Below are 22,699 nucleotides of genomic sequence, written 5' to 3' on the forward strand. Positions count from 1 at the left end.
TGTGGCCCCTGGACGCTTTCATTAAGCCTCTCTGCTCTTCTACAAGTTAGCTGGTGTCATCTGAAGTGACCCCACCTGTTTGACACAGAGCTCGGCTGGCTTCATTCGAGTCTATCGCTCTCGTTCACAAACGTTGTCTGGCACAGCAGGAGAAACTTCACAGATGTTCTCCTCTCTGATCTCAAACTGTCAACATCAACATCCACGGTGATCCCTGCCGAACTGAGGAGAAGACGACGAGGATGCAGAGCCGGATCTAACAGTACCATCTGTTATCATGAGGAATGTAAGAACGGCTCACGGCACTGGCCAGTCAATCAATGAGTCTGTCTTAAGACTGGATCTGTGAAGTTCTCATATCACCAGATTTCTCCTCAATCTGAGCCCGGCTTCACTGCCCCTCCGTCCTCCCTAATCCGTCTCTGCAGCATCTTATAGTCTTACAGTAAAATGTGTTGAAGGGCTTAAGCACACCCTGAAAATGTCATAAATACAAATGTTAGAGGTTCCTCGTGATGCTGAACGCTCAGTGTAGACGTGATGTAATTGCAGGCTCGACCTGGCATCCGTAGCGGGGTTGAATTGGGTGAAGTCTAAATATATGTCGGCCTTCTTACCTGAAGGAGACGTCAAAATGTCAGAGCTGGAATCAATAAATCTTTTTTTGGGGAGCATTTGTTCAGCGTGCAGGTGTTTTTTTGTTTTTTTTTCCAGTTCAGCTGACAACAAAGACGACATTTGTTTGACAAAATACTTTACTTAGTGTTTCTTTCTGGGGCTGGCTCTGTTGTTTTCAGGAGACTTTAAATAGATCTGACCTCGAGGTTTTTCCAAGGTGAAGAACAAACGTTTGCACTAAAATATGACCTCGTTTAAGATTTATTTCATTTAATCCGTGTGCATCCTGACATCCTCTGGCTCACTTGATCGATCTCTCTCTCTCTCTCACGATGTCCATCAGTCTCCGTCATTCAATATTTTTGTTGTTTTGCACCTAACTGCATCTCCATTTCTTCATTTTCTCTCTCTCTGTGGACCTCATTACCTCCCTCTCTCTCTGACAAGACTCACTGTTTTCCCTCCCCTGTCACCGCCACTTTGGCTAATATGATATACGGCTATATTTACTGGCCGGGATGCCCGGACGCTTCCCGACCAGTCGGATGGAGGGATGGGACAGACCAAATGACCCGGACGCCCAATGGTAAAGGAGGTTGGAGGAGGCGAGGAGAAGCGTATGGACTTTACACTAATGGGATGTGGGACAGATTGTTTGTGTCAGTCTGTTGTTTGACTGGTGAAATGTTCGACGCCGCAGAGAAAGAATTAATAACAGGGAAATAAACGGCAAAGGTCAAGTTGTCTGAGAGTCTCATTAGTGTCTCTTCACACTCGTCCACAGCTCAGGCCTGCACTGCTCATTTAACTCACTCACAGGACAAACCGTACAGTTATTTCAGGAACATCCAAAAGTGTCGTTAACGTGACGTGTTGTCCACGTGTTGACACGCGTACCCATGGGTAATTTAAGCTCATATATCACATGTCTCTGCTTCATAATGTACCTGAACATGTCCCCGAGTCCTTTCAGCATGCCCTTCTTGGCTTTCCCCTTGTCCTTGTCCTTGTCCTTGTCCTTGCCTCCTTCTGGCTTCTTCTTCTCCTTCCCCGCCTTGTCTTTGTCTTTCTTCTTCTCCTCTTTGGTGCGGTTGGTGCCGTTGACCAGCGGCTTCTCGGAGCCGGACAGCGGCGTCTGGTCGGCCATCGTGGACACGGAGTCTCTCCCCGATCGTGAGCTCTCCTCAGTGTCCTCCTCCACTGGAGAGAGAGACGGAGAGAGGTATAAAAGGAGAGAGACAGAGGAGGAAACATCTTGTTTTTAACCAATTAACAGATAACTTTAACTCAATCAGCCTAATAAATGAAAATGTATACGTCTCATAAATGTGCAGTCGTGTTTCCTGAGGGCCAAAAGGTGCCAAATACAATTTAATTACATTTTTACGAGTGACTGAAGAGCAATGAAATAAGATTAATCAGAGACCATTAGACAGAGACTCTAATAAAACGATGAAAAGCAATTAATTACTATTTAAGGGAGCCATGACATGTTACTCTAACAAAATATGAGATCAACTTCAGATAGAAAATGTCAGATTTTTATTTATAGAACTCGAGGACTCTTAAAATAGTTTCCTCTGAGATGTGAAAGGTGTCTGCAGCTGCTGTTTAACTTTATGAGGAAGTGACATTTAAATATATGTAATATCTTTCTCTTATTAAAACAATAACAAAAACTGTTGATGTTGTGAAGTAGCGCAGGACTGTGAGCTGCTGTCTTCATGAACAAACAACCAGGACTGACACGAGTCAGAAATCTTGTTCACAGACGACATCCGTGCTGCGTACAGTCACGTTCACCGACTTCCTGTCCTGTATCTAACGTCACCTGGAGCTTCTATTGACTGTAAGCAGGCGAGGAAACGCCACGAGACGCAGCGTTATTGGATTAAAATGACTGATGACTCCGGGTTTGAACACTGCTGGAAATAAATGGGATAAAATATGACATAAGTCTGCTGTTTTTGACATTTTAATGCGGCGACGTTACATATTATGTCTTTAAGTGAAGAAGAAAAAGAAGATCTGAAGTCATGTCCTCATAAAAAGGAAGAATTAGGGACGAGGCTGCATCGCGTTGGTCATTGTTGCCCATTGCTCAGAGAGAATTCATGGATGTCGCCCTAAGAGCACGTAACGTTGTGTAACGCAGATCTTTCCATCAATGCCGGTCCGTTTTCTCCTGACTCGTCCCGTTTAAGACGCTTCACGTTGACGACACGTGACGCAGCAGACGCGTTATGCCATCGCCACAAGCGACGTTAGTCACTCCCATGCACGAGAACCAAAAGCTGCATCCACGTTTTAGTGGCCGACACATCGTCAGTTTCAAAACCAGTCCTTTGTTATTGATTAAAAAAATGTTGTGTTAGTGTCATAATGCAATGAAGTCACTTCACATGTCACAGATCTTGTTCCAGAAGCTGGAGGACTGCTGCGGGGGATCAAACCTGTTATCTGTCCGATACAGAATCGGTCGGATATCTTACATGTCTCCATGCCCTCGTCGTCTTCTTCCGTCGCGGCCGGCCGGTCGTAGGATTTGTCGATGGCCGCTCTGAAGCTCTCGTTGCAGCCACGCCCCCTGATTATACGAGGGCGTGGCCTGTGGAAGGGGAGGTCCCCGTTCAGGGTCACCTCTGCGACGGCCGTCTGGAGGCTCTCGAGAGAGCTGGACTTCTTTAAGCCTAGCGACGGTCCAACATCCTTTGTGGAAGAACCTGACGGGAGGATACAGAGGTATGCACTGTGAATCTATCTCAGCACCTTAGCACTTCTGTTCTACAATCTCAGCTAACCTGCCATTCTTCTTGCCTTCAAACACCTGAACTGGGAGGCGGGTCAAACTTTTCTCAGACTTTTCCTCTTTAGGATGGAGCTAAATTACATGCTACAGTAGTGTGGCGCCTTCAGTGGCTACATCTGTACTCTGAACTCAACATGTCTGCATATCATTGATCGGGGGACGTGGATAAAAGAGGATTGGAAGTTCAGCATGTACGCCCGAATTTTAAGCCACTAATAAGCGCTAAATTACAGTGGAAGGCCGTCCCAACCTGAGCTTCCCTCGTCCAGATCGACTAAAAACCTTCAGTCTGTCCTGACTTTATTCTATTTTTACAAACCTTTTCCCATCGCAACAATAAATAACAAACTCTGCCCAGAATCAATACGTACACATTAACCTTGGCTTAAGGATAGAGGATGACGTAGCGCGACAGAAGCAACATCATCATGAGAGTTATGATAAGATATGACTTCATGGGATGATTAAAGAGGATGATGAAGACCTGACTAAGCAGCATGAAAACTTCACAACGAGCTGCCAATTATAAACGACTGAAGCTGTCCGTGTGCGTGTGACCTCCACTGTTGAGTCATCATGACCCTCGAGGTGAACGGCTTCTGTAAATGTCATTAGCGCTGTGAGTAACTGGAAACAAACAATGACTGCTGATGCGTTCTCTATTTTTTTCTCCGTACTTGTAGGTCAACATTTCGAGCCAACAACACCAGAAGAGAAAGAGTGACGCAGAGGAAGAGCTACAAAGTTAATTATGCGCACGGAGCTGTCAGAAACAGGCCCTGAAAGCATCAAAATAACAAACCGGCAAGGATGAGGCACAACCCATGTCAGTCCGTTACATAAACCACCTTTGGATCAGGAACGGTCACACTCGCCCTTCAAGGGACTGTCGGCCTTTAACAAGCAGGTGAAACTCTCTCGAACGCGCCTCGCCTCAGAGGACCAATAAGCAACTCTGACAACAACACACCGTATTTAAACCTGGATGCTGTTTGCTTCACCGAGAAGAAAAAAAAACTGATTGATTGTGTGTGTTTCTGTGTGTGTGTGTGTGTAACATTCCTCCTGACTGACTACAAATTTCATTACAAGATGTGGCTCAGAATAAAAATAACCATCAGCAAAATAGGAGAAATATGACAGTTTAATTAAACTAAGACTATTTGTACAGTGGTGCGGGGCATAATTTTTGTTCCCAGATGGCACCTTTCACAAGGCTGCAGAACGTGTACGCTGGCAAAATAAATGTAAGGAGATAAGGTGAGTGGGTACGGAGGTAAATGGAAAAGAGTCCTAATCCCCTGGATGGTGTCACTTTAGAGCTACTGTGGCGGGAGGCTGCGAAATACACAAGGCCTGACAGATTAACATGCGGCGCCACGAGGGAGGAGAGTGAATGAAAGAGGGAGAGAGATAAGGATGGAAGGAGTGAGGGAGGAGGAAAAAGTTTGGAGACAGAAAAGTCAAAGACGGAAAGAAAATGATGTTTGAGGTGAAGTCCGGCTGTTTCTATATATTTACATCTTTAGCGTGAATTCACACAGAATCAGGCGTCGTGGCAGCTCAAAGCAGGGTGGTCCGGTGCTGAATTTAACCGGCTTTATCGTGGCCGGCGCTCGCTCTCCGTTATCGTTACTCTATGCCTCTCGACCAAAGTGCGCTCTTCCTCTCTCAAACCATCGGACACAAATCAAATTAAACTTCTTCGTGTCACTATTTTGCAGCGTATATTGCGACGCAGACTTAGATTTAGAAGCTGGCTACATGAAAAACAGGTAGATGATCAGAGTTTAATAGATAGTCTCTGCTGTCTGTGGAGGTTTGACTGATCTGAGTGTCAGCGTGACGTCGGGCTCAGTTTTCCCAAAAAGTTGGATCTGGATCAACCTCTCTCCTGCACGCCGGCGTGTTTTTTTGTTTTTGCTGACACCTCTGCGTTGCGGACCGCCAGTGCGGAAATGGACCAGCCTCTGTTTTTGCCAAAGCGCCGGATCCTGTGTGAATCCAGCCTTAGTCGGGCTTTTGTGATTTCGATTATTATTCTGAGCCTGATAGACTTCTCAAAAACAAAAATCTTCATACAGTCAATTAGAGTAAAAATATATTGAAATTTATTCCAATGACCTGCCAGGGTCTGGAAACGAGCTCGACAATCTGCCAACTTCTTGTTTACAGTGAGACAAAAACAAGATAGAAGACAGAAAGAGAGAGAAAAAATAAAAAATGAAAAATTGAAGACATGCAGAACGAACGAGCCGCTGTGGGTTGGCGGCCTCCCATTCATTCTCATCAGCCTGTCCTGTTCCCTTAACGTCTCACTGAGAGCCGGGCTGATGGGCTTTTCACGCTGCACGCCCACTTTATTTAACGGCCAATGCCGTTCACTACAGTCACACTTCAGAGGCTGACTTTAAAAAAAAGTAATTCATGTCGTGGAGATCTGACAAATGACACAAAAAGATGTTTTTTTTTTTTGTTCAGTCAGGTATTTTGAAGTAAATCGTCTGACAGAAATTTAACCAGACAGCTCAGTGGATTATTTCAAATCTGGCAACCAGTCAGTCATCTCTGAATAATCTGTGCCAGTGTTTAGACAGAGTGACACTCCTACTCATCTGAGGATAAACACGATCCTACCGAGCAGAGCTGCGACGGGCTTTACGGTAACACAGAGCTGGAACGAGGACGGGTCGGATTGGTGTTGACACCAGAAACATCACCTGGAACTGGCAACAGCCGGGTTATCGATTCGGTCTGCACAAAGGAAATCACATATGATTTGATTTCACTGCCTCTCTCGTCTCGGCACGGTTCACCGTGTAATGAGAGAGAACGCTCACTGAAGTTTGTTTTGTGTCAGCAAACCTTGACAAACTCCACATCATGTAACGAAAAATCAATTTATTGAACATTCATTTATTTAAATCGGCTAAAATCCTTTTTTATGTTGCTGCTTTACGGTTTAAGACCCACTCTCCACCTACTGAGCAACACTAATCCACAGCGTGATAACACTAAATCCTTCCTACGTCCCCGCAAATGAGGATAAGCAGAGTCTTTATAACAGTTCATAAAGTCTGCATGAAGTTTGGGACACTGCCGACAGTTCTGCATTGTCCCCTATCGCTGAACTGTCCTCGTCAAACACGTGGCACTGGCCTGTGTCAATAAAACCTTTCACGGCTTGGGAGATGAGGGCTACTTTATCCTGCGTCTCGGAGCCGTCACAGTCTTTGGTTTCAGCGGGGCCGCTCGTGTTTTGGCTTTGGTAAATGGACCATGGATCATTTAAACTTAGTGGAGAGTCGATATTTTTTAAAAAGCTGGTAAAGTGACACCAGGGCCCCACAAAGTGAAAATAAACCACAGTCACAACAGGGTGAAAATCTATTAGCCCAAAAAACATTTGGGAAATTGAATTTCCAAACTGGAAAAATACTTTCCCTCACCAAATATCCATCTGGAAAATCATTTCAGGACTTCAATGTAAAGGCAGAGCTCTTAAATTCACATTAAACAATCAGGCTTAATTAAAGAACAATCTTGGATTTGTAACTTGATTGCTCTCACAGAACTTTGAGCGGAGAAAAGGCCGCTGATGATAAAACTGTTTTTTATAAAAGAAATAATAACTCGACATGTGACTCAAGTCATCTGGTCTAAGTCTCAAGTCTTACCTGCAGTATAAATCGACATAATAATCAGATTATTGGCCAAATTATCTAGCATGTAACATTGATATTCAGTGCAATAAAAACGTATTGACGTCTTCATTTAGACGGGCATGATGACGATCTGATCTGATCCGTCAGGTCGTGCCACCGGGAGCTTCACTGACAGTCGAGTCGTCCGGTCATCCATCATGACAGAGTCGTGTCGTTCACGGCGTGTCCTCGCACGCCGGCTAACATCACACACGTGTAATGTCAACGTTGTCAAGATCGTCATGGAGTCGACTCGAGTCAGCGATTTGATGAATGACGCGACGACTCGGGTCCACGTCTCTGAACTGAACCGTAAATCTGCTCAGTCGTCCGTATCCGTCAACAGCCACATCAACTCTCGACTAGTGCTCGAACGATTGGCAATTAAATCCGCTCTTCACAGATCAGTCCAGATCATTGATTATTGAAAAGACAGATGCATATTTAAGATGTTACGTTGGCCGTTCTTTCAGACAGAGGTTGTGTTTCCTTTGTTCGGATCCGTCCTCTCTCGGAAGTGGAAGCAATGCAAACTTAATCACACAGGAAAATGCTCATGAGTCATTTTCATAGACATAAATCTGGATGACAAACTACCTGTTTCGCCATTTAGGTGTTGGATGGATTTTAAAGACGCAGGTTGAGCTGACCCCGATGACCGAGCTCATCTGTTCGGCAGATACACTTCATACGCGACATAGAGTCTCATCTCTGCCAACTTCTGATATGATAACGTGACAGAAAGTTGGAAACGGTCTCCTCTCTCCATCTCACGCTGCTAAAGTATTAAAACACTGATCAAAGTGTCCGTTTGTGCTTCTCCACGAGACCTCCTCTGATCCTCTTTTCACACTCTCTCTCTGTCTTTTCTGTCTTCACACCTTATTTTTCGGAGCGAGAGTACACAGCCATACCTACAAGTTCCTGTAAACGGCACCAAGACAGCTTCGACACAACTCTCTCTCTCTCTCTCTTCCTCGTCTCTCTACATGTCTTCCTTCAGTGGGATCCGTCCGTTTTGTCCAAGTCTGATATCAGAGGCAGGCCTTCTATTCAGTCCGGGCGACAGCGAAAATACACAAGACATGACAATGACGGATGACTTGCTGTCAGCTCGCTGCCTTAACCAAGGACAGAGTGCTTTTTTCTGCTCTCCCTCTCCTAACACACACACACACACACACACATACTAAACAATTAGTGCTACAGCTGCATCTGAGGCAAAAAGGGAGAAAATCAAATCTGCAGTCACCCGACTGCTTTCGCAAACCGTGTTCGGAGGCGACCTCAAACTGCGGCGAGGACTGCGAGTCTTCACTCGGCACGCTGACAAATTTGTCTTGTCAAGAGTGAGAGGAGGAAAAAAAACAAAACAAACAGCAAACACAGGGAACGCTCTGCAAATTCATAAAGAGTAAAGCGGAGTAACACAAACTGCAAGTTAGCCACTGAGTTTATATTTGCAGATCAATGGGTGCGATTTAATGCCCGTCGTCGCTCCTGTACAATTTGTGTCATGTAGCGGGTTTATGAATCGATCATTTAGAATTCTTGGCACGAGAAAAAGCTTCTTTCTAATTCTGGCTAAACCTGAAGTCGTGCCATGTGTCATCAAATAAACAAACAAGCGATCGTGTCTGCATCTTAAAAAAATACAGAGAGCAGATGAAGGGAAACGTGGACTGGCAAAGGAAGATCTGAGATGATGTGAGGGGACCGGGGACAGAGAGGTACAAGTTGGTGTCGAGCAAGTTTGTGCAAACAGATTCCTGAGTAGTGGATGAAGTTAATTATTCACAAAAATGCAGCACTTAAAGGAGCAGCATCTGCACATTCTCTAATGAAGACGCCGTTTTATCCCTAATTTCCTCAATTTCATAAAGCACGCTTCACAACTATTCTGGTAATAAGCCGACTTTCGTCCTGATCCGCTGCTGCTTCAATTTGCTGTTGAAGCTGTTTGCTCGCTGCACACTCAGCTTTCTCTGTGTTTACCAATTCTCTCAGTGAAATCAGCATAAAGTTTATTTCCACAGCAGCAGCAGCAGCAGCAGAAGCACGACAACACACTCTCTACTGTGTCCCACAGAGTTTCTCTTCATACATTAACTACTGTCCTCATGCATTTATTAATTCCAATTTCTTCCTGCACGGGTATTTCAATTTAAAAAAAAAAAAAGTTTTCAGCAGCTCACAGGGACTAATCCTTTCCCTGTGTGCTTTTATTTTGAAACAAGCTGTAACTTAAAGTTGCATACAAGCAAAAACAAGTCTAACACCGCTCAGACCTCTCAGTCCCGGGCCTTAGATATGCACCTTGAGAAGAAAAAGTGATGGTGATGGTGACGAAGGCAAGTTTTTTTTTTTTCCCATTCTACCTTTCAGTACACCGGTCCTTACCTGTGTTGATCTCGGGACGAGGGGTGAGGTTAATCTCGTCGGCTACTGTTAAAAGGAAGGAGGGGAGGGAGGAAAGAGGGGAGGGATACAAACATTTGGGGTTCAGTTAGTGCTCATCACATTCCACATGCAGCATCCAGGTAAGCGCTGCAAACATCACACGACTACTACTTCATCTCAATTAGGATCGGACGCCATGCGAGACAAAGAGAGGTGGAGGAAGGAGGGTGGAGGGTGGAGGAGAAGAGATGAGAAGAGGCTTTGAGGATAGCAATCAGACTTGTTGTGATATCAACACGGCACAGAGCGGCAATCTGGTCGGGAAGATTAGATATGATTATAGAGGGAGCGCGAGCGGAGAGACTGTTGCAGCCAAAAGCAATCAAGCGACTGTTCGAAGCCATTTCAAGGTGAATCAACGCGGCGAAGTTCTCGACTTTGGTGAGAGGCGCAGTCTGCTTTCATACAAAGAGGGCGAAGGAGGTGGAATACATTTAAATATAAGGAACATGTTTGAAACATGCAGGGATACGTATTAAAGGTTACATGAAATCTGAGTCTGAAGTAGCCGAGGTGGGCTTTGATGGGGAGGGAAGGAAAGGGAATTTTTTCCCCGCACGACTTGGAAGTTTGTGTGGAATCAAAACGGGAGCAATGGGAATATTTCTGTGTTCAGAATTTATGAGGATTCACATCAGAGGACAACCTATGATGCATGTATGACTGATATGATTACAGGAGCATATAGGTTAAATCTTTTTTATGCACTTCAGTATTTAGCACCAAAATATCAAGATTTGTTGTTGGATCTTTAAGAAAAATAGACAGATGGATCTCGACATGGAAAGTTAAATTAATTACGATGACTCCCATGTGACGTGAAATCCACCATAAAATTTTAACTTAAATGAACAAAAATCTAGAAAATGATGCATCCTTACACTTTAAGTTTAATGTGTAATTGCCCCAAATCTGGCAGTGCTTCTAGACTAAAGAGTACAATATTAAATATTTCATTAAAAGGTCCAGTGTCTAGGATTTAGTGACACCGAGCAGTGAAGCTGCAGACTCGTAATAATTCACATCAAAATCAAAAGGCTGAATCTCACACTGGACCTTTAAAAGCTTTATCTTGTTGGTGTTTTTGGTGTCTTGGTGCATGATACAATTAATAACTAATAAACTATCCATGAAAAACCTTAATTAATGAAAGCAGGTGGAGGTTTCCACATCCGTCCTCAGTCCCTGCTCTTGGACAACACGTCTCATCTCCCTGAAATTCAATGAACATCCCAAATTACGGAAGGAGCACGGAGGTTTTCGAAGCTGTACCTAGGTCCATGCTCTTGGACTTGCGTGTCTTGATGATCTCGAGCTGAGAGGCGTCTCCGAACTGCTTGGTGCGTTTCTCCGACATGCTCTGCCGTCCGAAGCCTTCCCTTTGGAAAGCCGGGTCCGGATCATTTTCATCTGGACTCAGCTGGGAGCTAGATGACGGGAAGATAATATGAGGTAAACCTGTGTCAGAGACTAAAACGAAGGACAGGAACAGATAACTGATCATTTGTAGTAGCTTCTATATGAAATATGAAGAATTAAAGTGAAAATATTAGAGACAGAACAGGAAGAAAAGAAGAAAAATCAACCTTTTTTCTTTTAACTTAAATAGGTGATGGAGGGAAATCGAAGAAATAATTAGTAGAAAAATAAGAGAAGGAGGCTGCGAGGGTGAGAAGAATAAACAGAAAGGGGGAGAACAAAGGGGTGAGGAAAAAAATGAGTACAAGAGACGAGTGCGAGTTAAACAAAACGGGAAATGAAAGAAGAAATCAGAGGAAGAAAAGAAGAAAGAAGAGACAAACGAGGAAATTAGAAAGAGAAAGAAAGAGAAAATGAGTGTCGGGCTCAAACACAAATAGAAAGACGCTCGTTATGTGGAGAGATTTAGAGAGCGGCGGCCTTCATCTTCCTCATCACTGACAAGAACACACACGCTGGATTTAAACATTTCACGCCTTTGATTCAGCTTTTTCAGAAAGAATCAACCACAGGAATTTCTTCCTTCCTGGTTTGTTGAAGTTTCACAGCTGTGAAAATGAAAAACAGTTCGGACTCTCGTGCAGCTGAACTCACTGTGGAGATGAAAGTGGATTAAAAAAACAAACAAACATCAAATCGGCGATCATTTATCAAGAACGTCAGCTTGAACTGGATTTTTCATTATTTTCTGATCAATTCTGGATCATAAAACATTTAGCAGATTATTTGATACTGTCAGTTGCAGCCATACACTAAACTAGTAGCTGACATTGACACAGAGTCAATGGGGGTCCTTCACGTCAGCCTGACAGAAGAGGGCTTCCCCGTTGAGTGCTGCTTCCAATCAGAGGGCAATCAAGGAAAGAACACACTCATGCACACACCGAGCGGTAACATAAGAGGCGCGCTGACCTCGCTCAAATGACAGAAAAGTTTTTAGAAGGTCACGTGTCTCGGCTCGTCTTACCAAAAATAACAAACCTCGAAATAAAAAGTCACATTATGTTTTGACATCTGAAGGTTTAAAGAGAAGAAAAGTTTTTGCCCACTTGTCGTTCTGATTGGGCGGCTCTTTGGCCCACGGCGGCGTCACGTCGGCGGTGAAGGCCACGTCGTCGTGGGAGCTGGACGAGGATTGGTCAGAGAGGTGCGGCGGGAGGAGCGGCGGCCGGTCGTCCTCTATGATCACGGTGTCGTCCTGAGGCATGTTGACGGTCGGCGAGAGCTGATAGTTTCCTGGAGGAGACAAGGTTTATTAGATTTATTAATCCTCCGACTGATCACGGATATTCGTAGGTGCGTTCTTGAACTTTCTGCTTCCACTTGTGATGCTAAGTTCAGCTAATCACCTCCTAACCTCGATGCACAGACACGAGAGCGCTGTGAAACTTTTAATCTCACTCTTGGCAAGAAACGGCCCAACTCGTCCTCGCTGGCATCAGCACACACTCCGTTTAACATTCCTGCATGAATTAGATTCATTCCACATTTGTTCTGTTTTCCCCCTCGGTGCACGTAACAAACACACACAGTTATAGAGTGTTACAGAGTGATCATTTGAAACATTACAGCAGTGTCTAAGAGGCGCTTCTTCTTCTTTAGTGCTCCGTACGATGTATGCAAAAAAAAAATATGACGGCTGCTGATTAATCTGCACGACGACCACAATTACCGTCACATGACGTGCAACGTGCATCTGCATATCCATAAATTATGAGGGAACAGTTTTGTCAGCACCGACACGAAGGTCTGTTTCACTGCCAATCGAGAAATACTTGGGAAATACATGTGACGTCTACCTCACCTGTAAGAGCTCCGATGTCCTGACAGTGAATTATTGCCACACCTAAGAATCAAATTTAGGCTCGGGCAGGATGAAACAATATATATATTTATACACTGGTGGCCATAATTATTAGAACAGCTGGCAGATCTGATCTTTTCATTTCCTAATGTTCATGAAACGTGCAGACGGTTGCTCTGCACAACAAATATCAGATGAAGTGAGTCTAACTTTAAGTTTAATATATATATATATATATTTTAAGATTATTTTTTTGGCCTTTTATGCCTTTATTGATAGTACAGCTGAAGATAGACAGGAAGGAGTGACACGCAGTAAATTAGCCGTCCGTTTCGGGATTCGAACCGGGGCCAGCTGCAGGGAGGACTATAGCCTCCACACACGGGGCGGCCGCTTAACCCACTACGCTACCGACCGCTACCTAAGTTGAATATTTAGTAACAATTAAAGCAGCACATCTCTCTCTTCAACACTAATGTTCGCCCATGCCTTCTGCAGCTCTAGCCAAAGGCTTTCCTTTGAATGTACAATACATCTATCCAGTTTCATTTGCTCGACGGGTCGGAGGTCCGGACGTTGAGCGAACCGGTCCATTATTTTCCTTCTGTCACAGGTAGTTCAGACAGTATTTAGAAGAATGTTTATGTCTTCTTGGAAACAATAAGATAACTCCCAGATGCTACTCTGTGTCTCACCAGAATGTTTTGGTGTACTTGCTTATCCATAATGGCATCAATTTTCACTGAGTCACCTGTTCCTGAGGCACTCATATATCACATTTCATATCTCTGCCCCTCCTAAATTACCTAAATCTCCTTATGATGACTCTATTCTATGGTTTATAGAGCATAATGATGACATTATAGATGTTTTTATGAATGTTTTAAGGACAAATTCAACAAAAAGCAACTGAAACCTCTTAAATATGCTGAGTGTTCTGATTATTTTGGCCACCACTGTAACAAAACAAAGCAAAAAAACACCCCGGGGAGTTCATTTATTTCAGACAACAGTCGTGAGACTGCACTAACTGTTTAATGGTCCGACTGCGGGAAAACAAGTTTTTCAAAATTAAAAAGATAATAAACGAAATTAAGACAAAAACAGGGCAAGTTTTATTTTGAAAGCACGAAACATATTTGGAAGTTTGAAAGCGCTCCTGGCTAATCAGCTTATACCGAGAGGAGTTTGGCAGCAGGCACAATGGTGTTCCTATGTCAAAACACTATGATTAATTCAAGCTGTGCCCTCGCAAATAAAGATAAAAACTTCCCTGTGCTGAGGCGAAGAAATAAAATAGTCCCCCTTTCTCTGTCTGTGAAAAGCGAGGCTTAAAAAATCCCATTGATATGCAGCGCATGACTGTCTTTAATCTGTATTTTGAAATTGGGAGCGAGGAGAGGAGGAGGAGGAGGTAGAGGAGGAGGAGGACTTCTGGGCATCAAAAGAAGGGCAGCTTCAGTGCTCCATGAAAGCTCCTGTGTACTGAGCTCAGGGAGAAGTTTGTTTGTCTTTAGAAATCATTTGGAGCTTTAAAGACGGAGGCCCAGAGGTCCGAGCCAGGCCCGCTGTTTGTTTCTCATAACGGAGCGCCGAGGGGATCAATGTGCTGCTGGGTGCTGCCGCTGCTGCTTCCAGCCAGCGTGGGTGAATGACCTGATGTAAAGGGAGCTGAATGGAGGAAGAAAAGTGGTGTGACAGTGTGAGAGTGTGTGTGAGAGTGTGTGTAAAGGTAGCTTAAAAAGTCATCAGTCATGCTGTTTTTGTTACTTTCCTTATATAATAGGAACCTACAACGTGACCTTTCACTCAAGTTAACCCACTTAAAAAGTACTAAAGTAATGTGTGCTGTGTGTGAATGTAACGGTGCAATGATCTCACTGAGGTCCGGGGGAATAGAAACACACTTCAAAATAAATTTTTAATCAAATAATATTCAAACTACAAGAAAAGTTGAGTCAGTTGAGTCAATACAGTCACGACACTTGGGGTGCAGATTCGATATTACGATTTACAGTCGTCCCTCGCTATAACATGGTTCACTTTTCGCGGACTCGCAGATTTTTTTTGTGTAATTTTGCATGCTTTTTCTTTTTTTACAGCGTACTGTACAGTATGAACGCGCATTGTGTTCGGCACCGTCAGAGGAACTGTGAAATACGCGTGAGTTACTGGTAATAATTTCTTATGTGTCAAACCTCGTAGATTGATCATTAAAATTAAATTTGTTAAAAATGTTTGGGCTTGAAAACAGGTTTTGATCTTTGGTTTCATTTACTAATACAGTGTTGTACTTATTTCTGTTAAATCTGCGAAAGTTTGAACTTTGAGAGTTTTTAAATAAGAGAGAAATGTGAGAAAATGTTAATGCCTGTCTGAGAAAAGTGAATAAAAATGTGTGGTTAGGGGTTTTACGGCCTTAAAACATGTAGAATATTTGTTAAACTTACTTTGCGGATTTTGTTTATTGGGTTATTTTTTAGAACGTATCGCCCCTGATAAACGAGGGACCACTGTACTCTAATTTTTGCTGACTTCTTTTGACATTAGCCCATGGGAAAAAGTTTAATCAAACACTTCTAATGACTAAATATCAAACTGTGTGCACATCACATGAAACATTTTGAGTTTTATCTGCCCATAAAACAAACTTTTTGCTACATTTATCTGTTCTTGTCCGTCAAAACAGTTCTCTAAGAATAATAAAAAAAAATTAGAAATACTGATTTACAGTGTATGTACTGCCCTCTCCTGTCACGCAATGTCTCCCTTTGGGGCTGAATAACTTTGAGTTTTGACCCTTTGAGGCTGCCGTAGCTGGTCAGCGTGGAGTAAGCACACAAAAGCTGAACACGTTCATATTAAAAGATCTTTAGAGAGTTCTACATGCTGTGAAAGGACGAGGTCTTCCACTGTTAGCCGTGCTTAAAGGGGGCAAATAAATAGATCTGAGAGCAGTTTACACACACTTTAAGTGTGTTGGATCGCATCTGTAAAAGTGTGTGTGTGCATGCCCCTCACGCAGTCAGAGTCGAAGTGTTACAGTGGTTTCAGTGTGTGTTTGTGTGCCCCCCTCCTGCTGTGTGTGTTTGTTATTCTCTGTGAATCTGGGAGTCCGGGTGAGTCCTCTAACACAGCATGGACGCTTTTCTCTCTCAGACCACACACACACACACACGTTTTATACACAAAAAAAATACACACACGTGCACTCACAGAACCACTTAATCCCATTTCCCTAAGCAGTCCAATGCGCGACACTGAGAATCCCATCAATGTCACAGTTTGAATCACTGCAGTACAATCAACTGGCAGCTACTGAGTCGAAAACCAATGAATCTGTCAACTCACTAGCCTGGTGAAAGGAGGGAGGTGAAAAAAAAAAAAAAAAAGCCTCTTTGTTTTAGTGCCAGCACCCGAGGGCAGCCATCCGCCGGCAACAATAGCACTGCCATGTGGACGGAGCGGCGCACACACACACACACACACACCATCACCTGAGATTCAAACCAATAAACACACATTATCTTTCCCAGTGGCTGTAATAATTTGACTGAGCCGCGGCGGAACAATAGGTGGCATTTCATTTGAGATTCTCCGGGAGAGGACATTATTGCTATTAGATGCTTTTTGTGCAAAAAAATAAAAAAACTGCTGAATACTTCGGGGGTGAAAAAGGCGGAGGTGGAGGTGGAGGCTCGAGGCGGCCTGGAGGAGAAACAGAGGCTGAAAAGACTATTTGATGAAAATGGAGACAGCGAGAGGTGAGAATAACATTCACATTCAGGGGAGTTTTTTTCTCTCCTCTTTTCATTTTGTCTTGTCTCGGCCTATTTGCATAATTAGTAAGGAGGTTATTGCCAGGGGTGCTGGGCCTTGAAAGCTATTGGCCTGAAGGAATAATTAAGTCTCTCTCTTATCCCTGGCATCTTCAGAGTGCAGAAAGCCAGCGAGTGATCTAAGAGTGTGCACGGGCCAAAAAAAAAAGGCAAGCTGATATCTCCCTGAATGGGAACGATGTCGTCTTCTAAGAAAGCCCCGATGCATGATTTATGCTTTGTGGCATCCTAACGGCGAGAGAACAGAATTATTTTGACTGTGAAAGACCCCCCAACACATCCACACACACACTTTTATTTATTCAAGGGAGGTTTGCTGAGCATGCAGAGTTCTGCTCCTACGTTCACATCTGGGAGCTGCCAGGCGGCATCTACAGTCGTCTTACTGCTGGCACCTGAACAGCAGCACTGCAGCAGCAGCTGAGCCGAGAGTCGAGGCGTCTGCCTTCTCCACAGTTCTTCAAACCAGTCTCCAAAACAGTCACCAAAACTGTTCATTGTTTGTGAGTCGCTGCGTTAATGCAGAGGAAAGCACCAACATGTGGCCGTGATGAATTAGACCACACAAGTTAGAAGTTACAGAGCGTTCAGCTGGTCTGTCATTATAAACTATATCTGTAATTTTGTCATACTGATTGTCTGTGCTGTAATTTCACGTTGGTCTGTCCGTCCTGGATGAAAGATCTCTGCCCTGTTACTCCTCAGTTTTTCCTCCGTTGGAGTTTAGTCTTGTGGAGGTTTTCCTAATGTGAAACGAGGCTCTAAGGATAGGTTGTCATGAGCTGTTAGGACTTAATTTGTGATATTGGGCTGTATGAATATGACTTGACAATAACTTGAAACACGAGCGCATCGGTCAAACTTTCCAAACTGTAAAAAAAAAAAAAGGGCTGAGTCACCCACTAGCCGATTATTTCATGACTTTTTAAAGTCCTAAACCTAATGTAAGTGAGTGTTATCGGCTATCGCGGCCCCCCAACCTATGGCTCACGGACCCCTGGGGGTCCATGGACCGCAGTTTGAGAATCATGGCTGTAGAAAACATGGCGGTTCAACATGGTGGACTCATTTTAAAGTGACAAGAACAAGGATTCTTATCTTAAAAAGGTCCGATGTGCAGGATTCAGTGGCATCTACAGTCGTCAGGCTGCAGATTACAACCAACCAAATACCCCTCACCTCAACCTCCCCTTTCAAACGTGTCTATTTTCCATATTCTGTAAATACAGCCAAATAAATCTGACACACTGGATCTTTAAAGGCTAAATAAATTAAAAGATGCAACAATTATGAAGAAAATACAAAGAAAATAAAATGAAAAAATGTTTTTCAACTCTGAAGTTACTTTGAGGACACGCGGGGATGGAGCGGTTAACTTAAATTGGCTTCATTATACTCTCTAAATTACATTTGGTTCTGCTTCATATGAAGATCTGGCAAACAGTAATTCACTTTATTAATCCATAGGAGAGTTCTGCCTTCACATGAGCAAATATCTTGTAATGTGTGTCGACACGTCTCAATCCTCAGAAGTCGTTTTAGACCGAATCTTGTATTATTAATATAAGAACACCTACGAAGTTGACTCGAGGGAGATGTGAGAATGGCACCAAGCAGAGTCATCCGGCTTTAATCCAGAGCCCGCTGGCCTTCATCCTTTGTGCTCAGCCACGGTGGCAAACGCTTTAATCTTCCCTTTTCCTCTCCGAACTCACTTTGACGCAAAAACCGCAGAGCGATGTTCTCTAAAAAAAAAAAAAAAAAGTTTCTTTGATGTCTCGAGGTCAAGCAGAGCTCACGGAAAAAGACGGAGCGACATTCTTGAGTTTTTATCACCGGCTTGATTTGAACTGATTCAGAAACCACATGGAGGAAGAAGATCCAAAATATTTTACAAGACAAATCGAGGTTGAAATTTTCCCCTAAGTGGTCAGGAAAAATAACACTCCACCGGGCTGATGAAGTGTTTAATAAGGAGGGAAATGTCTCATGTGTCTGTTTGTAATTATATAGTGCACATCCCTCCGCTGGGCCAACCTCGGAGGTTTCTTGCATCTGGTGTCCCGTCTTGTTGAGGTTAGGTGAAATATTAGAAGGGACGGGACACTCCAGCCAACCTGACGTCTTCGTTTTCCTGCTCAGCTGTGCCAACTAAACAGAAGATCAACAAGCAGCAGGTGTCTGATGAGTCAGGAGACACAATGTGTTTTTTATTAATCCTCAGAGGATGAAGGTTCGATGTCGTGGAACAATAGAACAATTCGACATGAGTTTATTCACGGGGAGCACGGATGATGAACGTGATGACGTTTCATTTTTATTTAAGATCGGAGACAAATAAAACTTTCCATTTCATCTATGATTCCTTACTTCCTTCCTGTCCTGCCCTAGAAACTGTTTCTTCACTAGGGTTGCAAAGGGGGGGGAAACTTTCTGGTAAATTTCCATGGGAATTTAAGCTGGGGAATTTGTGGAAATATTCCAAATTGGAAACAAAAGTGTACTTGTATGAAATCTGGTTCTTTCAGTCAAGATTATGCTAAAATATATCCCAACCTTCAATTTTGAAATACCTGGTTTATTCCCATAAATTCCTTTTAATTCCCATGGAACGTTTCCAACTTTCTGGAATTTTGCAACCCTATTCTTCCCTTTGTCATTCTTCTACTGTATCGTCCAGTCTTTTCTTTCGATTGATCATCTTGTTTATTGACCAGCCATTCGTATGACGACTGCAAACATTGAAATATTCCAGAATGCTGAAGCACGGATTGCGTTGGAGTCGTTTTTTCTTCTTCGTACACGAACCTGCTGCTAGTTTATCCTAAATTCTTTTCCTGCACGAACCAAGCAGTACTGTCTGGAACAGTTTGTCCTGATCGAGAGTTTTTGGCGTGGACTTCTTGTGCTGCCGAGTTTTGTTTGTTTTAATTAAGTTACTTCCTTTATTAGCAATGATTAGCTGATAGCTGATGATGACCTGCTGCTGCAACACTGATCAAAAGGAGAAGCTGCTGGCTGAATGCTTTGCACAATACTGTTTGCTCGTTACAGTCGGCTTGAGAAATGAAAGTGAAGCTCACACTGAGCGCTGCAGCACCAGCAGGCGGAGGTGGACACAAAGCAGCATGTGGAATGGATCTGAAAGCTCACGACATCTCTAGCTCCGATTGATTTAAAGCTGCCCTCATCGACACGCCATTCTTCTTTCTATCAAATGAGCATCTTCCTCTTTACACGGCGATTTCATCGTCTTCTATAAGCACCCGCAGATGCAGACATCAGCTCGTCTGGTCGCCTTAGTGACGACGATCGTGTTTTGCCACCGTTGAGCAGACAATCGCTGCATCTCCTCCGTATCCGCCTCGTGCTTTCACTCCCGACCCCGTACGCTCATTATAAACCTGCGCTGTTTTGTTAAGCACGGATGAATGCAGCCGCTGCGGCAGCCTTCAGGAACGTCACCTATTAACACTTCTTTTGTCAGTCGTGGCTCATTCTCGTTTACACTAACAACAGTGTCAATGTCGACCAATTTGCAAAGGAGAGGCAAGTGGAGTTCACACTTTCCGCTTTATGATTCATTGATTAACAAGTAAAGTTAGTACAGGAGCTCACAACAGATTAAAAGTTTGTGTACCAACTCATCCGACTCTCTGCTCCGAACTCTCAGATTCCACGGATTCTTTTGGTTTCAGAAATAGCGAAAAGATGCAGACACAGTTGGGTCATTTCGTACTTTTCCTTGACTTTATCAGAGGCGAGCCGAGCAGTCATCACCACCATCTGGTGTACAGAAGCCTTTCTTTGACACGCGGCAGCTCCATCAATCATTGAAGAACTCTCTGAGATACAAATCTGCTTGCTAATGTATTTCAAATAATCCAAAACACACACTCGCTCTCAGACCTGGTTTGAGCAATGGCATCCACAGATATACAGACTTCCAGAGAACACAACAAGCCAAAAATAAAAATTTTAAAAATCAATCACTGGCAGGCGTCTGCAGCAATAAATTGCCTAGGGGCCATTTTTCCATCTCTGTCTCTCTCTCCCTCTCTGACATTTGCCAAGACATTAAAAGCCTCTGAGTCTTGACAGGAACTGAGAGCAGATGACACAATTAGCCCATATTCAGTGCTGACAGAAGAAAACTTGCAGGTTAGAACCTAGAACCTTTCCCCTATGAGGAAAACACACACCAACTGAATGAATCTTTGCTGATAATTACATTGTAAGTCAGAACACAGCGTGGCATCGCCCTGACGTCCACCTGAGAATCCATCGCATCAATCAGTAGCAACTCGGAGGAGTGCAACAAGCCAAAGGGAGTAAAGTTCTCACAGAGGATGTGTCGGTCTTACCTATCGTACGTGGCATCATGCCTTGTCGTGGCATCAAGTTGTCATCGAGGCCCTCCAGGCCGCCGTACAGGGAGTGGGAGATCCGCCGCTCGTGGTCGTCCAGAGACGTGTTCATGGTCTGAGGTCCAAGCGGGCTCCCCGGCGCCTCCTGAATGAGGAGAGAGGCGATATTACTGAACTGTATGATTTATTCTCTCCGATTATGATCATGAACCTGAAGGCTTTGTGTGTGTGGAGCCACTTACAGCTCAACTTGATCTCAAGTGGGCCGGTAAAGTCAAAACGTACAAATAAATAAATAAATCATCATGTTTGATGAATCTTTTCTAGTTGAACCAGAACACAAAAAGGTACAAATGCAAGTGATCCAGCTTTAAATCAACTGTCTCGTGTGTTTGGTTCAGTGTGACGTGGCTCTAATTTCTCTCCACAGACGGGACGTTAATTTTTACACTTTGCAAAAACATCTCGTGGGCCGGATTGGACCAACTGGTGGGCCAGTTTTGGCCCACAGGCCCTAAGTTTGACACCCCAGGTGTGTATCTGTTTTGACCCCTTGAACCACACACAGCCTTTGGGTTAATAAGGAATAAATCATCATTAATTCACGCGCCTGCCACAGTTACAGCCGGAAACTGGAACAACATCAACAAACGCGATGCAGAAAGAGCCACAACCCAACAACCTGCCACGCTAACGTTTGCAGAACAGAAATAAATGGACATAGGGGCCAGCTCTCCGTGCTAATGCTAGCAGTGATAACCAGGATAAATGAGCATGGATTTCCAATAGGCTGTTAAGCCACAGGCAGTTAGTGGGCTAGTGTTTCCCCCCCGTGGGGGATGGTTAGCTCGCCAGCATCTTGACATTTCCCTCGGGGACCCGCGATGACACTCTCTTGTTTGCAGGACAAATAGACCATTTGCTGGACCTGTCACCCATAAACACACAGCCACGGCCTTTCCATGTTGCATGTGTGCGTGTGTGTGTGTGTACATGTGTGTCTTCACCCTCATTGTTTGTCCATCAGATAGATGACTGCATTGATTTACTATAGTTTCTGCATTTATTGCTGAAGGTGATGACAGCTCTCGCCCACAGCGATAACCATCGCCGTGGCATCACGTAACGAGCAATAACGCCATCACACCCGAGTTAATACCGGAGCTGAATCACCCCGATCAATGACTATAACCAGCGAGGCTGGGATTCGATTTTTTGGCAGAAGGTCCATGCCCAATGATCCTTTCAGCTCGCTAAACGGTCGGGGGTACTGTAATAAACGCCGCCGAGCAGATACTGATGTAAACAAACAAGTCCAGTTTACGGCGGGATGCAGGCGTGGGAGCCCGGCAGAGAGTGTCAAGTGTAATGAAGTGGACTTCAGACACGAAGGCCGCTCGTTAAAAAAAAAACAACCTCCAGACGAGAAACATTTTTCTTGAACCACCGCAAATTAGTTTTCCTCAGCGGTAGAAGATCCATCATTTAAGTGAAAGTATCGATACAATAATATATTTACAGCACAAGGATTTTTCTGCAAAATGTACTCTAGTGATGGTTTAACTAATGTCGAGCCGACTTCATGTACTGCTCGGTATGTTAATCTATAATATATAGAA

General features: G+C 43.9%; 1 protein-coding gene across 8 annotated transcripts in view; it reads right to left on the reverse strand.

Annotated features, from left to right (window-relative positions):
- Positions 1 to 22,699, reverse strand: part of pard3ab (par-3 family cell polarity regulator alpha, b) — a 230,300-nt gene that overhangs the window by 66,336 nt on the left and 141,265 nt on the right. For 5 of the 8 annotated variants that reach the window (XM_027291143.1, XM_027291153.1, XM_027291140.1 and 2 more), the window contains 6 exons: positions 21,078 to 21,225; positions 12,120 to 12,306; positions 10,864 to 11,018; positions 9,532 to 9,576; positions 3,111 to 3,341; positions 1,566 to 1,818 (listed from right to left, as the gene is read on the reverse strand). In XM_027291143.1, coding sequence (XP_027146944.1) covers positions 1,566 to 1,818; positions 3,111 to 3,341; positions 9,532 to 9,576; positions 10,864 to 11,018; positions 12,120 to 12,306; positions 21,078 to 21,225 — 1,019 coding nt within the window. The remainder of the gene's footprint in view (positions 1 to 1,565; positions 1,819 to 3,110; positions 3,342 to 9,531; positions 9,577 to 10,863; positions 11,019 to 12,119; positions 12,307 to 21,077; positions 21,226 to 22,699) is intronic. The other 3 variants (XM_027291170.1, XM_027291148.1, XM_027291164.1) reach the window with 2 other exon arrangements.

Source organism: Larimichthys crocea, chromosome II (assembly GCF_000972845.2).
Source record: "Larimichthys crocea isolate SSNF chromosome II, L_crocea_2.0, whole genome shotgun sequence".
In the NCBI taxonomy this organism is placed as follows: domain Eukaryota; kingdom Metazoa; phylum Chordata; class Actinopteri; family Sciaenidae; genus Larimichthys; species Larimichthys crocea.